Here is a 15000-nt window from a genome sequence, read left to right on the forward strand (position 1 = left end):
AAAACGAAGCATCATTCCCTCAATTCCGCCGCGCAAAATAGTTCCCCTAACAAAAGGGTTGCCAAGCAACAACAACAACTACAATGCATTGGATCAAATTGGAGGCGCATTCATACTGAAAATGGAATGATATGCGGTCCCAGGTGTGTGTTGCAAAGTATTTTAACACGGCTTCCAGCCAATCAGAATCAAGAACAAGAACTAACCGTATAAGATGTGTTTCAGCACACTGATGACTGACTGCAGGAGAGGGAAAGCTCCATTGATTAGTGTTTGGGTTCAGCCCGTCAGTAGAGGGGCTTTCTGGCTGACTGTGTCATCAGTCTGAACAGCTGTCAGGTTTGGCACTCTCAACGCACTCTCACTTCCTTAACCTAGAGCAGGAAGACTGGTCGTACGTTAAGGTGTGTGTGTGTGTGTGTGTGTGTGTGTGGGCCTGACTGTATGTGTGTAAGAGAGGAAGGTAAGGTGTGGCTTTGATAACCATATGGGGTAGATAAGATCCTGACAGTGCGTGTGGGCTAGTGTGTGTGTGTGTGTGTGTGTGTGTGTGAGAGAGAAAGAGAGAGAGTGTGTGTGTGTGTGTTAGGGATGTATGCAATCACATGGGTGTCGGCCGATGTTAGTCATTTTTTAATACATCGGTATCAATCGGTCAGATGTCAAAACAAGCCCATGTGAACAACCCATGATTACTTCTGATTGATGTGTGTGTGTGTGTGTGTGTGTGTGTGTGTGTGTGTGCGTGGATCTGACCCGGCATCCTCCTCACTATTACTTTTTACTATTACTTACTCACTATTACTTACTCATTACTTCACCCTTGTACGTATTACATATTGCAACTCCAGTGTCGTCTTTTAACACCGTGAGAAACAACCAGACCGGTGTGTGTGCGTGCGTGCGTGCGTGCGTGCGTGTGTGTGTGTGTGTGCGTGCGTGTAATAAGTCACTAAGTGTTCAGTTATGCCACATGACCGAGATACTGCATAATCATGTGCTGCTTCATGCAGTGTCATTATTACAGTAGGAATGTGTGTGTGCATGTTTATTTTTATTTTTTATTGATTATTGATCATAGATCACTTCTTCATGGGGAGAATCAGCAGTAGCATAGCTCAGGAGGTACTATAGTCATCTGGGAGTCGGAAAGTCCCCGACTCGATTCCAGCTCCTTCCGTTTGCCAGTGTGTCGAAGTAAATGGTAAATGGACTGCACTTATGAAGCGCTTTTCCACCTTAGCGGCACTCAAAGCGCTTTACAATGGCCTCTCATTCACCCATTCACTCACACACCAATGGCGGCAGATGCCATGCAAGGCGCTAACCTGCTCATTGGTGTGAGGGTTTGGTTAGGGACCCAGGCGCAACAGGAAAGGAGGAGGCAAGGGACGGTAAAGCCCGGAGGGGCGATTTAATGAGATAACAAAAAGGGGGACGTGGTAGTCGTACAGCTGATGGTCAGGCAGGAGCGTGGTAGTCGTACAGGCGATGGTCAGGCAGGAGCGGGGTTGTCGTACAGGCGATGGTCAGGCAGGAGCGTGGTTGTCGTACAGGCGTGGGTCAGGCAGGAGCAGGGTTGTCGTACAGGCGTGGGTCAGGCAGGAGCGGGGTAATCGGACAAGCGTGGGTCAGGCAGGAACTGGAGAGATGAGGAGGGGAGGCAGGGTGAGTGAGAGTAATCACAAACGGGGAACGGGAAAAAACACTACAAAACACAGGTAAGGAGATGTAGGCTAGGCTATACTTTACCACATGAGTTTATGGTAAGATCTGGCGATGAGTGGAGTGTAGACCAGGTTCTTGTAGGGGTTGAAGGTGATTGCAGAACGAGGGACAGGTGTGGTGATGATGAATAGGAAACCGGTGAGTAGAGCCGCGCCCGCGTCATCGTCGGAGACGAGCGCGCCGTTCTTGTTGTTGCGCACGGGCCGATGTGCTGGGCATGTCGGGATCCGACTCTTCGCCACCGGAGTGGGAGGAGACTGCCGAGTCCGCGGAGCTGGCCGGAGACGGGGAACGCCCGGTAGTGGGGGGAAACTCCGGAGAGTCAGAGCGTTGCATGCCTGGGCCGATGCGACGTGCGGAAGAGCGCGTAGGACGCCCCGAGCGCGCAGCGGGCCCAGAGGGGAGAGAGGGAGGCGGTTGTGGAGGCGAGGGCATGCGAGCCGTAACAATTGGGAGCAATTTGGGGTTAGGTGTCTTGCTCAAGGACACTTCGACATGTGGACAGTCCGAGCTGGGATTCGAACCGCTGACCCTTCGATCATTGAACGACCCGCTCTACCAACTGAGCTACAGCCGCCCCCAGTGTTCTTGGGCAAGACACTGAGCCCGGTTGCTCCCGATGAGCAGGCTAGAACCCAGGCTAGAACCCTGCCCGGATGTTGGGGTCACTGGGGTGAGAATGTGTGTGTCGTTGAGAGATGCCGTTATAAAGTGCTTTGGAGAAAGTTCACTCCGTTTCCCATTTATAATGATGCATCCATACTGCTTTATTTCTGATGAACTGGAAGTTCTACCAGGGGAAGAGTCAGAATGTAACAAGAAAGGGTGTGTGTGTGTGTGTGTGTGAGAGAGAGAGAGAGAGAGAGAGAGAGAGAGAGAGAGGGTTTGGGAGGGAGGAAGGAGAGAGAGGGAGCGTGAGAGAGAAAGGACAAGGAAGTAGTTGAGAGAGAGAGAGAGAGAGAGAGAGAGAGAGAGAGAGGGAGTGAGAGAGAGAGAGAGAGAGAGGGGGGGGGGAGTGAAGTGTAGAAAGTAGATATATACAGGCTAGGGAGCCATGGACCTGCCTTCACCCAAGCAGTCTGCTTCCTGTCTCTCTCTCTAGCAACAGAGAAACACCAGAGAACAGCTACATGGTTCTATAGAGAACAACACGCTTCTCTAGAAACACTGTTCTACCCAGTCTGCTGAGCTGAGGAACATGGTTCTATAGAGAACAACACAGTTCTCTAGAAACACTGTTCTACCCAGTCTGCTGAGCTGAGGCACATGGTTCTACAGAAAACAACACGGTTCTCTAGAAACACTGTTCTACCCAGTCTGCTGAGCTGAGGAACATGGTTCTACAGAAAACAGCATGGTTCTTTAGAAACACTGTTCTACCCAGAGAGAGAGAGAGAAAGAGAAAGTTCCTTGGTTGGACTTTTTCTATTTTTCCTGTGCCTCCCACCCTCTCTCTCTTTGTGTGTGTTTACAGTTATGCTTGCGTGTGTGTGTGTGTGTGTGTGTGTGTGTGTAGGTGCGTACACTTTGTGTGCGTGTGTGTGACATCAGACCTCTACTTCCTCCATGGCCAGGCTCTGTGATGTGTCTCACGCTCATGCTAGCAGTTCCTCCACCTCTGCCGGCTTGAGCGCATGTTCTGACTGAGCGCGTGTTCTGACTGAGCGCGTGTGGTGCACTGGTTCTACATCCGTAGCTGTGTTCAGCGCAGTGCCCTGGCTGTTCGTTGTGTGTGTGTTGATCGCGGTGCCCTGGGCGTTCGTTGTGTGTGTGTTCATCGCAGTGCCCTGGCTGTTCGTTTTGTGTGTGTTGATCGCGGTGGCCTGGCCGTTCATTGTGTGTGTGTGTGTGTGTACCAGGATGAGCAAGATCACCTTCAGGAGAAAGATCAAGAACAAGCGCGTGAGATCGGTATATGTCTGCCTCAGCAATGTATGTATGATCTCTCTCTCAATTCAGCTCAATTCAGATCAATTCAGCTCAATTCAGTTCAATTCAGCTCAATTCAGTTAAATTCAGTTCAATATAATTCAATTCAAAGGGCTTTATTGGCATGGGAAACATACACATGTTTACACTACCAAAGCAAACCGATATGGAGATTTGTCAAATTTTCAGAATCTTTTGGGGTGTTTGTAATCTGTGGGGATTACAGGACTGTATACAGGTCTTTTTGAGTGCAGTGGGTTCCCAGTCTGTCTCCTCTAGGGAGCTGGTCTGTCTGTGGCGGTCTCTCTCGATGGCGAGGCCTGTCTTTGGCGGTCTCTCTCGATGGCGAGGCCTGTCTGTGGTTGTCTCTCTCGATGGCGAGGCCTGTCTGTGGTTGTCTCTCTCGATGGCGAGGCCTGTCTGTGGCGGTCTCTCTCGATGGCGAGGCCTGTCTGTGGCGGTCTCTCTCGATTTACGTAAATGCTCCATTTTGAATTTTGATCATTAGCGGGTAACGTCCTAATTCTGCTCTGCATGCTGTTTATTGTCGGATGCGGAGAATGGATTTGCAGAATTCTGTATTCTCTCTCTCTCTCTCTCTATCAAGTCAAGAAGCTTTATTGGCATGGCATTTCATAATAATACTGTCTATCTATCTATCTCTCTATAGTATCAATCTAGCTCTCTTTCTCTCACTATCTCTCTCTCTATCTCTCTCTTACATCCTCTTTCTCACATTTATTTTTTCACTCACTCTGTCTCTCCCAATCTCTCTTGAATCCCCCCCCCCCTCTCTCTCTCTCTCTTTCACTTTCTCTTTTCCCGAGGAACATAGCCTCTATATCCACACACACACACACACACACACACACACACACACACACCCTCTGTCTCAGGGAGTGTGTAGGCTGGCAGCCAGATCTATTCCTGAGCCAGACTGGCAGCAGACGCGCTCCTCTCACCTCCCCTCTTGAGCCTGATGGAGTCAGATGACATCACACAGCCCTGCTGCTGCCCTGGGCTCAGCACCAAGGCTTACAGCGTTCTGGGTGGTTCTCTACCTCCGTAAGGAGGCTTCAGTGTGGGTCCTAATGGGGTTCTAACACGGCTCTAGTGGGTTCTAGGTGGTTCTCTACCTCTGTAGCCTGGCTGGAGGCTTCAGTGTGCGTCTTAATGGGGTTCCACCACGGTTCTACTGGGTTGTGTAAGGTTCTCTACCTCCGTAGCCTGACTGGAGGCTTCAGTGTGGGTCCCAATGGGGTTCTAAAACGGTTCTACTGGGTTATGTAAGGTTCTCTACCTCTGTAGCCTGGCTGTGGGGTTCAGTATCTATTCTGGGCTCTCTATGTTTGCAGACTTTATACGAGTGTTCCACATTCTTTTTCTGTCAAAACAGAGTTCTATATCTGAGTTTGCTCCACACTGTCTGTTCATCTGCTGGAGGAGGGATCTATATTGTCTTTAAGAATGTTTTTCAGTCAGATCTGTGTGTTTGTGTGTGTGTGTGTGTGTGTGTGTGTACCGGGGTTTTTCCTGCATAGAGGATTTTCTGGTGCCTTCCAAAGAGCATTTAGCCAGAGCCAAAGGAAAATCACCAGTGCTAAAATGCTAAAAATGGAGAATAAAAATAGCTATTCAAATCCTCTCCAAATGTGTTTGATAGCTTGTTTCAAGTGCAGCCCATCCCTCTTTCTTGTATTGTCCATGGTTTGGACCACTAGTAATCGAGATAAATAATAGACAGGTTATCAGTATCTTAAACATTTTGGCTTCATATCCATTTTGTGTCATGTCAGGAGATTTCCCGCGCTTCTGAAAAGTGAGCTCAGTCAGAATGACAGCGAAGAATATAGGCCTATTTATGCTGGTAGGTAGGCTTTCCCCCAAAAATTGTGTGCGCATCACCCCCCAAAGACCTATTCTGAGCCAGGAAAAACCTTGTGTACTGTACGTATGTGTGTGTGTGTGTGGAGATGCGAATATTGCGGATATATCCGCGACATCCGCGGGTGGGTGGGCCAATAAAAATCAACATTGTGATTAATTTCGGGTGGATTGCAGGTGGATTTGTCAGTTATATTTAATACCTACTATAATTATATATATTATAACAACTGTGAGATAAAGCGCGAGACCTGCCAGCAGCTCACTCAAATACCCTCGACCACTTCTTCAACCGAGATCCTGCGAAAGCGAGCCTATAATCTTTAAATTGTTTAAGTCAAGAAAATGCACCTATATGAAAAACAAATGAGCATGAACGGCTGGACATAATTTAAATGTAAATACAGTAACTTCATGTTTGGCGGGTTGGGGGCGGGACTCTAAATTTTAGAAGATAATGACGTCGGGTGGGTGGCGGGTGGATGATTGATGAGTGCACGCGGATTCGGGTGCACTCAAACTCCATCCGCGCATCTCTAGTGTGTGTGTGTGTGTGTGTGTGTGTATATGTATATACATGTGTCTGTGAGTAAGGAATCCCCTCAAACATGTACTGAACCTACAGACTCCGAACTGAAACGTGACGCTTGTGAAGCTAGTTTTCAGTCATGAGGGGTTTCCACGTGCGTTCTGTCGGTTCCCTTGTAAGAAAAAAACAAAACAACCTAGTTTGGGCATGCATGTAGAAAAGGAAACAGTCTTCTCTCCTCCGACCCCCCCTCCACCCCCCCTCTCCAACCACATCTTATTTCTGCTCTACTGTACCTCAGAAGAATGACTGTCGCCCTGGACGACATGTTAATAATGTTGGACCTTTGGTTTTATTTCCCTCTTTGTGGCTCTGTTGCTCTATGGCGGCCATGTTGTTGTTGTCGTTGTGTTTTGCCATGCAGATATCAGATGGGTTATTCAAAAAAGTAGATGATGTCACCGATGACAGGAAGTGTGTCTCTAGCTTGTCTCTTGTTGCCCCATCATGTCTAAAAGGTTTATTTAATCTTTATCAGACTTCTGCTCTTGACGTACATAATATACATGTAACTTTAAGCTAAATGCCGGTCTACTGTATAATTTGATTGAGTAATATGTATAAAATGACTGAAGATGAATATCACTTTATGTACAGCACTTTGGTCGGCCTAGGCTGTTTTTAAATGTGCTTACAAATAAACTTGACCACTTCAGGCTTTCACAGACACGGCTATAGTTCTCATTGTGTGTGTGTGTGTGTGTGTGTGTGTGTGTGTGTGTGTGTGTGTGTGTGTGTGTGTGTGTGTGTGTGTGCGTGCGTGCGTGTGTGTGTCCTTACAGCAGGAGAAGCCGAAGCTGATCGATCCGCTGGACTACGAGGCAGTCCTGTCAGAGCTGGGGGAGGAGCTTAAGGAGGACCCTCTCAACGACCTGCTCCTCTTCCCCGACAACGACTTCACGGTCAGTGTGTGTGTATGTGCGTTGTGCGTGTTGGTTAACGAGCTCCTTAATGTGCTAATGTCCTCCGGTAGGGAGACAGTTCTGATTAAGTCTTCTTAATTGGATGAGGTCGTTAAGGGAGCGGCCGCTGATTAGTCGCTGAGTTGATGTTTAAATGCACAACTCTGCTGCTGTAGCAGACAGCCAGGACTCGTATCGCCATATCAGCTTACAATACTCAATATAACTAATGGAGAGAGGAATTGGAACTGGCTTTGCAGTTGTTGTTGTTGTTGCTGATAAACACACTGTGATTGACTGAAGTTCCTACTCTGCCAGTGTGGCCTCAGCACTCTAGTCTATGCTGACTGACGACAGGGAGGATGAATCAGCCTGCCAGGTGTTAGGGTGGGTCGGGGAGTTCTTGTACTGTAGTTCGGTGAATCACAGCCAGGTGCAGTATTGGTCGGGTAGCTAGCTAGCTAACGTTAGACTGGTATAGTGTGGGTCAGGGAGTTCGCTAATGTACTGTAGTTCTTTTTTCTCTCCAAAAAATATTGGAATCGGAGCCGAGATTCGATAAGAACCGGATTTGATAAGGAGAATTGGAATCGGTATCGGAATCAATAAAATTGAAACGATACCCAATCCTAATTACATGAATAAATAAAAAATAATACACACAGACACACACACACATATCCTTATTTCCACCCATGCAATAGTCTCCTCCCCCTCTCTGATGCTCCTCCCCCTGCCCTCCAGGTTGTCACGGTACCGCAGGAGAGACGCACCCTGCATTCCACTGTTCCTGAGGGGGCGGAGCTACAGGCTGAGTGTCTGCTGGTCAGACAGGTGAGTGTCTGTGTATGTGTGTGCGTGTGTGTTTGTGTGTGTTTGTGCGTGTGTGTATGTGTGCGTGTGTGTGTGTGTTTTTGTATGAGCCTTGAAGAAAGAGAAGAGGGAAGAAGGGATTGAGAGAGGGAACGGGCTCCCGGGTCACGGACCCCCCAGTCTCTCCGCCTCTCCTCTCCTGGTGTGAGTCACGCTGCGGCCCAGTCGCCTCGGACGTCACAACTTGGACCTGGGAACGACAGCACACCTGACTTTCCCGCGTTCCGGCTACTGTACAACAAGCTAGTGATGCCGGTTGATAACAACACACTATGCGGTATTTTGTGCATACAAACACCTTGGCAACATGTCCACAGATAGAAGTTGGACAGTGCTGTGTGTACGACTGATTTAATGAGACACAAAAAAGACAGACATGCTAATAAACAACACTGCTACAGCTTTCACTGACTGTCGATGCGCGGGGTGGCCATCTTGATTTTTCTAAGTTGTGGTTGGGTCAGGTCGGGGTAGGTGAGGTTTCCCCCAAGTCTCCAAGGTGGAAATCCCAGTTCAGGGGTTCCAGATTTCATTTCCATTCTTCTCTATAGCACTTCTGCTGTGGTTAGCTGGTAGTAGCACTCTGAGGGAGTCACCCTCTTCAGCAGGGGAAAACCCAGAACCCAGAACCCAGGCCTGACTCAGCTGAGGGGTGGCTGTCCCTGGCTCTGCTGTGGTCAGCTGACTCAACCAGACCTACAGGGGGACAGAGAGAAAGAAAGAAAATGTGTGTGTGTGTGTGTGTGTGTGTGTGTGTGTGTGTGTGTGTGTGTGTGTGTGTGTGAGAAGAGGAAGTGACTGAATTAGCAGCTCTTAGTCTTCAGTGGCCGCATCAGCTCAGAATAAAACACACCAGACAACCACGCCGTAGCCACTGGACTGTGTGTGTGTGTTTGTGTGTGTGCGCGCATGTGTGTATAGGTGTGTTTTGTGTATGCATGTGTTTGTTTGTGTGTGTTTTTGTCGGTGTGTGTGTGTTTGTCTGTGTTTTTGTCGGTGTGTGTGTGTTTGTCGGTGTTTTTGTCGGTGTGTGTGTGTGTTATAGTCATGTGATAGTAGTCACCACGGCCTGTCTGTCGGTAATAAGAGTGATTAGCAGTTAGGCTGTTTGGGCCTCAGAGACGCTGCTGCTCACACAGAGGAAGGATATGAAACCTCTGAGCCACAGCTCACTGTGTGTGTGTGTGTGTGTGTGTGTGTGTGCGCTGGTGGTTGTGTACGAGTGTCACTTGCATTCACGTGTGTGTGTGTCTGTGTGTGTGTGCGTTTGTTTGTATGTATGTACTGTATGTGTGTGTGCCTGTATGATGCGTGTGTGTGTATGTGTGTGTGTTTGTATGCATGTATGTATGTGTGTGTGTGAATATGTGTGTGTGTGTGTGTGTGTGTGTGTGTATGTACTGTATGTATGTGTGTGTGTGTGTGTGTGCGCGCGCGGGCGCGCGTGTGTGTGTGTCAGACCTCTGAGTCTGTAACTCTAACCCGAGGGACAGAACGTTAATCTAATCCCCCTCATGGTTTGATTAATCTGCTGTAATCCGGAATCCAGTCACGGCGGCGTGCGTCGAGGCCCGCGAGGCCCAGAGAGAAGCACTCAGACTGGGCCGCGACCTCGGCCACCGTCTGGACACCCCGGAGGTGCCGGAGAGCGTTAACTACGTCTGGGACGTCTGTCAGTGTGCCATGGGCCTCTGAGGGTGTAGCGGTACTGGATATGTACAGAAGTGTGAGGGTGTAGCGGTGCTGGATATGTACAGTAGTGTGAGGGTGTAGCGGTGCTGGATATGTACAGAAGTGTGAGGGTGTAGCGGTGCTGGATATGTACAGTAGTGTGAGGGTGTAGCGGTGCTGGATATGTACAGTAGTGTGAGGGTGTAGCGGTGCTGGATATGTACAGTAGTGTGAGGGTGTAGCGGTGCTGGATATGTACAGTAGTGAGGGTGTAGCGGTGCTGGATATGTACAGTAGTGTGAGGGTGTAGCGGTGCTGGATATGTACAGTAGTGTGAGGTTGTAGCGGTGCTGGATATGTAGTTTACTCTCTCTTCTCCCTCTGCTCTACCCCAGGCCTGTCAGTACTACAACTCCCATCTCCACCTGGTGCAGTACAAGTATGAGGACTACGCTGGGGACTACCGCCAGCTGCCCAGGTACTGGCTCCGCCTCTTTTATTCCAGCGCTCTGTAGGCCCAGGTACCCTACTGCTGCGTACTGCTTTACTACTATCTATCTATCTATCTATCTATCTATCTATCTATCTATCTATCTATCTATCTATCTATCTGTCTGTCTGTCTGTCTGTCTGTCTGTCTGTCTGTCAACTGTATCTATCTGTCTGTCTGTCTGTCTGTCTGTCTGTCTGTCTGTCTGTCTGTCTGTCTGTCTGTCTATCAGTCTATCAGTCTATCTACCTATCTATCTACCTGTCTATCTATCTTCTATCTATCTATCTATCTATCTATCTATCTATCTGTCTGTCTGTCTGTCTGTCTGTCTGTCTGTCTGTCTGTCTGTCTGTCTGTCTGTCTGTCTGTCTGTCTGTCTGTCTGTCGTGTCTACTGACGTGATATGCTGCCACTGCCTGTATGCAACTCATTCTAAATTCACTATGTCCAGCGGTATACTTGTCTTGGTGTACTTCTCCTGCATACTACTCCTGCTGTCTGTCTCTGTACATGTCTGCTGTCTCCGTGTGCATCTCCTCTCATGGTGCTGGCTCTTACTGTACAGCTGGTTCTTACTGTACAGCTGGTTCTTACTGTACATCAGCATGTTCTTGCTGAGAGAACACAATGTCCTGTAACTACACATACAGGGAACCCCCCCACCAGGCCCTTAGGCCTGACCATAAGTGTACATAAGTGCAACCATACGACGCGATGATGTCAAAGTTGGACAGCGTCTGGCGGGGTTTGTTTGTCGGTTCTTGAACTGGGACACACATTCCCCGCCTGCTGGAATGCGGCGTCTTACGGGGTTTTGCTCTCGCTGTTTGAGCACGTTGTCATGGCCAGAGTTCTCCGTCCTGTAAACTTTTAAGAGAACACACATCAGCAGCGCTGAGGAATGAGGGGATAGGGAACTAGGAGATAAGGAGTAAGTGATAGGGAACAGGGAATGCTGGGATACGGAGCAACAGATAGGGGGTAGCCAGGGAGCGCTTGGGACCTGGAGCTGGGGGTTTCTGAGGAGGCCGAGAGGCTATGGGTGGCTGAGTCCTCTCCATCTCCCTGTGACAGGACCCGATAATAGGTAGCCCTCTTTACTGCCCGTTCCCCGCCTTCACAAGCCAGCCCGTCTTTGTGTTTGCGCCCTGAGCTGCGTTCGCTCGGCGCCGCCGTCTTTGTGTTTGCCCAGCGATCCGAGGAGGAGGAGTCTTCGTCTTCACGCGCCGAGCTGAGAGCTGGAGACCAGAGCTTTCACCCGGCTGTCGGGAGGGAGGTTTTCAGATGCCTACCAGTCTGACCTCTCAGGGCTGGAGGACTGCCACCGCCGTCGTGTGTGTGTGTGTGTGTGTGTGTGTGTGTGTGTGTGTGCCCTGGAGCACGGCTGTCTGCCCGCCCGACCGCTCGAAGTGGGCCGACTGTCAGAGCCTGCCGGGTCAGAAAGAATCCGTCATGGTTCTGAACAGCGCTGCACACGCACGCAGCTGGAAAGTGTTCCGTTTGGGACTCGAGGGTTCTATTATCAACATTTTTTTTTTAAAGAAGGTTCTTCTGTTGTCAGAAATGGTTCTGTATAGTCCAGTTCTGTATACACCATTTATTCTGAGTGCATGTCCAGTGTCCAAAAGCTGGGAACGTGACACCCTGCTGGAGATCGGCTTTCCTGGAAATGCAGAGAGAATGGAGGCTTTTTAACTTCAGCTATTCACAGCCCTTAAGAGCGCATCGATTTTCGTGGAATCGCGAGCCTGTTCTCCGTCACATTGAGTACCAAGAAGGCTTTGTTTTCCCCGCTCTCCTCCTCGGGAGATCAGTGTGCGTGTGTGAGTCTGTGGAGGTTAGAGACTGGTAACTGAGGCTCCAGTCTGGGCTCAAGGTCATGTGAACTGACCTCTAGGATGACCTCTCCCATGGTAACCCCCCCCCGGCGGGAGCTGAGGGACATTCCTCTGGTGGCAGGGGGTCGGAGGTCACTGGGGAGGTCCCTGCAGCTCTCTGGGGACCCCGGGTGAACTAAAGACCCGCCCTCTGCCTCACTCTGCACCCTCCGGCGGCCATGCTGTCGCTCGCTGGTGACATCATCACTCTGCGACCTCAGAGAAAGCGTTTGAGAGCTCGTCCATCGAGGAGGGTTATAAACTATCCCTCTCTTCCTGTCTCGTGTCCACCGGTGTCCATCTGAGGGGAACGGCATTGGTGTAAACAAGTCCCACAAGTCCACAACAGGATCTTAGGACGGCATGGAGTTCTCATCTATCTCCATCTGATTTAGTACTCATCTCTCTCTCTCTCTCTCTCTCTCCTACAGGAAGTTGTTTAAAGCGGAGAAGTTACCCTCCCACTCCTTTGAGATCGACCATGAGGACATGGACAAGGATGAGGTCATCTCTTTACAGCCACCTCTCTCGCTCTTTCTTTCTCTCTCTCTCTCTCCCTCTTCTCTCCACCCCCCCCCCCCCCCCCACACACACACACACACACACTCCCCCACTCCGCACCATAAAGAATCAGCTTTTATATGTCAGCTGGCCAGATGTTTCTTCCAGGTTCTGAAGGAGTGTTTTTTTTTTTTTTTTCGTTCCAGGACACGACCTCGCTGTCCTCGTCTAAGGGAGGGGGGGGAGGCGGGGGAGGCATCGGTGTGTTCCGCTCTGGCTGGCTCTACAAAGGGAACTTCAACAGCACCGTCAACAATAGCATCACTGTCAGGGTGAGACTGGAACAACCACAACTCCCACAATGCCTCATCCTAACTCGTACACTCTCTTGTTTTGTCTGTTGCCTGTGCGGGATTTTTGTTTATTTATTTGTTTGTGTGTGTTTGTGTGCGCGTGTGTGTGTGCGTGTGTGTGCGTGTGTGTTTGTATGTGTCTATGTGCGGAGTGCGTGTGCGTGTGTGCATGTGTGTGTGTGTGTGCGTGTGCGTGTGCGTGTGCGTGTGCGTGTGCGTGCGTGTGCGTGTGTGTGCAGTCGTTCAAGAGGCGTTTCTTCCAGCTGACCCAGCTGACAGACAGCTCCTACATCATGAACTTCTACAAGGATGAGAAGATCTCCAAGGAGCCCAAAGGATGCATCTTCCTCGACTCCTGCACTGGAGTGGTACAGGTACACACACACACACACACACACACACACACACACACACACACACACACACACACACACAGCCCAGAACAGTTGATTTATTTACAGTATGAAGTAAGCGTTGATGTGTGTACGTGTGTGTTTCTGTGTGTGTATCTGTGTGTGTGTGCGTCTGTGTGTGCGTGCATGTGTGTGTGTGTGTGTGTGTGCGTGTCCCTCCCTCCCCAGAACAACCGTCTGAGGAAGCACGCGTTTGAGCTGAAGATGAACGAGGTTACGTACTTCGTTCTGGCGGCGGAGAGCGAGCAGGACATGGAGGAGTGGATCAGCACCCTGACCCGAATCCTGCAGATCACCCCGCCCGATGGCCCCGCCCCCGGCCCCGCCCCTGGCCCAGCGCCGGACCGCAAGAGTCTGGACCTCACCGACCACCGCCAAGGTGAGCGAGAGGGACCGGAGCTCACCTAGACTTGACTGGCTTCCTAACTAGTGTGCTTCTTAACGAGTGTGCTTCCTAATGAGTGTGATTCCTAACTACTGTGCTTCCTAACAAGTGTGCTTCCTAACGAGTGTGCTTCCTAACGAGTGTGCTTCCTAACGAGTGTGCTTCCTAACAAGTGTGCTTCCTAACTAGTGTGCTTCCTAATGAGTGTGCTTCCTAACGAGTGTGCTTCCTAACGAGTGTGCTTCCTAACGAGTGTGCTTCCTAACAAGTGTGCTTCCTAACTAGTGTGCTTCCTAATTAGAGTGCTTCCTAATGAGTGAACCCTTAGTAGGGCTGCACGTTCATGACAAAAATCAATAACTGATTATTTTGCCTGATATTATAAATGTGATTATTTAATATGATTAACTGTAGTTCCGGTTTCATATAAAAAAACAAGGTGATTGGAGGTTCTGTAACAATAGTTCTACACTGTTTTCACACTCTGTGTTTCAAGGTCCCATGACACAGATTTTTGCACTAAAATTAGCTTTGAGTAATTTATAATTACTCTCCTCATCATGAACAACCCTTATGAACACACATTCACACACACACAAATGCACACGCGCACACACACACACACACACACACACACACACACATTTAGGGCCGTTTTAGCGTTTTTACAACATTATATTAACGCCTGTATGGATCATGGTGAAGTGAAGGCATTAATCACAGCCAAACACGATTATGATACCGCAGAGGCCAAAATCACAAATCTATTAATACGCAATTAATTGTGCAGCGTTTGAGTACCGTCTACCTGGCCTTCACTGAGCTGGAGAGTGGGGGAGTTGATTTGAGAGAGGAGAGGAAAGGAGAAGAGGGGAGAGAAGAGGAGGGGAGAGGAGAGGGGAGGAGAGGAGAGAAGAAAGGAGAGGAGAAGAGAGGAGAGGGGCCTGAGAGAGGGGGGAGGGGTCTGAGAGAGAGAGGTGGGAGGGTGAGAGAGAGAGGTGGGGGGGTGAGAGATAGAGGTGGGGGGGAGAGAGAGAGAGGTGGGGGGGGGTGAGAGAGAGAGGTGTGGGGGGGGGGGTGAGAGAGAAGTACCGTATACCCAGCAGAACACCAAGGTTGATGGCGGAACGTTGAGGAAGACATGATGTCATTCTGGAGTTCCGCCATGCTGAGCTGCACTAGAAACGTCTGGTGCCGTGCCATGCCCTGGGTGGAGACCTACTTTGGACTGGCCCACACACACACACACGCACGCACGCACACACACACACACACACACACACACACGCACACGCAGACGCACACACCGGAACCTTCTCCATCATGTGATACTGCTCCTCTCATGTGATACTGCTCCTCTCATGTGATACTGCTCCTCTCATGTGATACTGCTCCTCTCATG

General features: G+C 49.7%; 1 protein-coding gene across 1 annotated transcript in view; it reads left to right on the plus strand.

Annotated features, from left to right (window-relative positions):
* Window positions 1-3588: 3588 nt before the first annotated feature.
* The window catches only part of dock10 (dedicator of cytokinesis 10), a gene marked incomplete at its 5' end in the record, with an annotated part of 60643 nt that continues 49231 nt past the window's right edge, over window positions 3589-15000 (plus strand). Inside the window, 8 exon segments of the mRNA XM_084455639.1 lie at window positions 3589-3630; window positions 6913-7032; window positions 7777-7866; window positions 9972-10054; window positions 12378-12450; window positions 12654-12779; window positions 13040-13174; window positions 13382-13592. Coding sequence (XP_084311765.1) covers window positions 3589-3630; window positions 6913-7032; window positions 7777-7866; window positions 9972-10054; window positions 12378-12450; window positions 12654-12779; window positions 13040-13174; window positions 13382-13592 — 880 coding nt within the window.

Source organism: Borostomias antarcticus (genome assembly GCF_949987555.1).
Source record: "Borostomias antarcticus genome assembly, chromosome: 1".
NCBI classification, from domain to species: Eukaryota; Metazoa; Chordata; class Actinopteri; order Stomiiformes; family Stomiidae; genus Borostomias; species Borostomias antarcticus.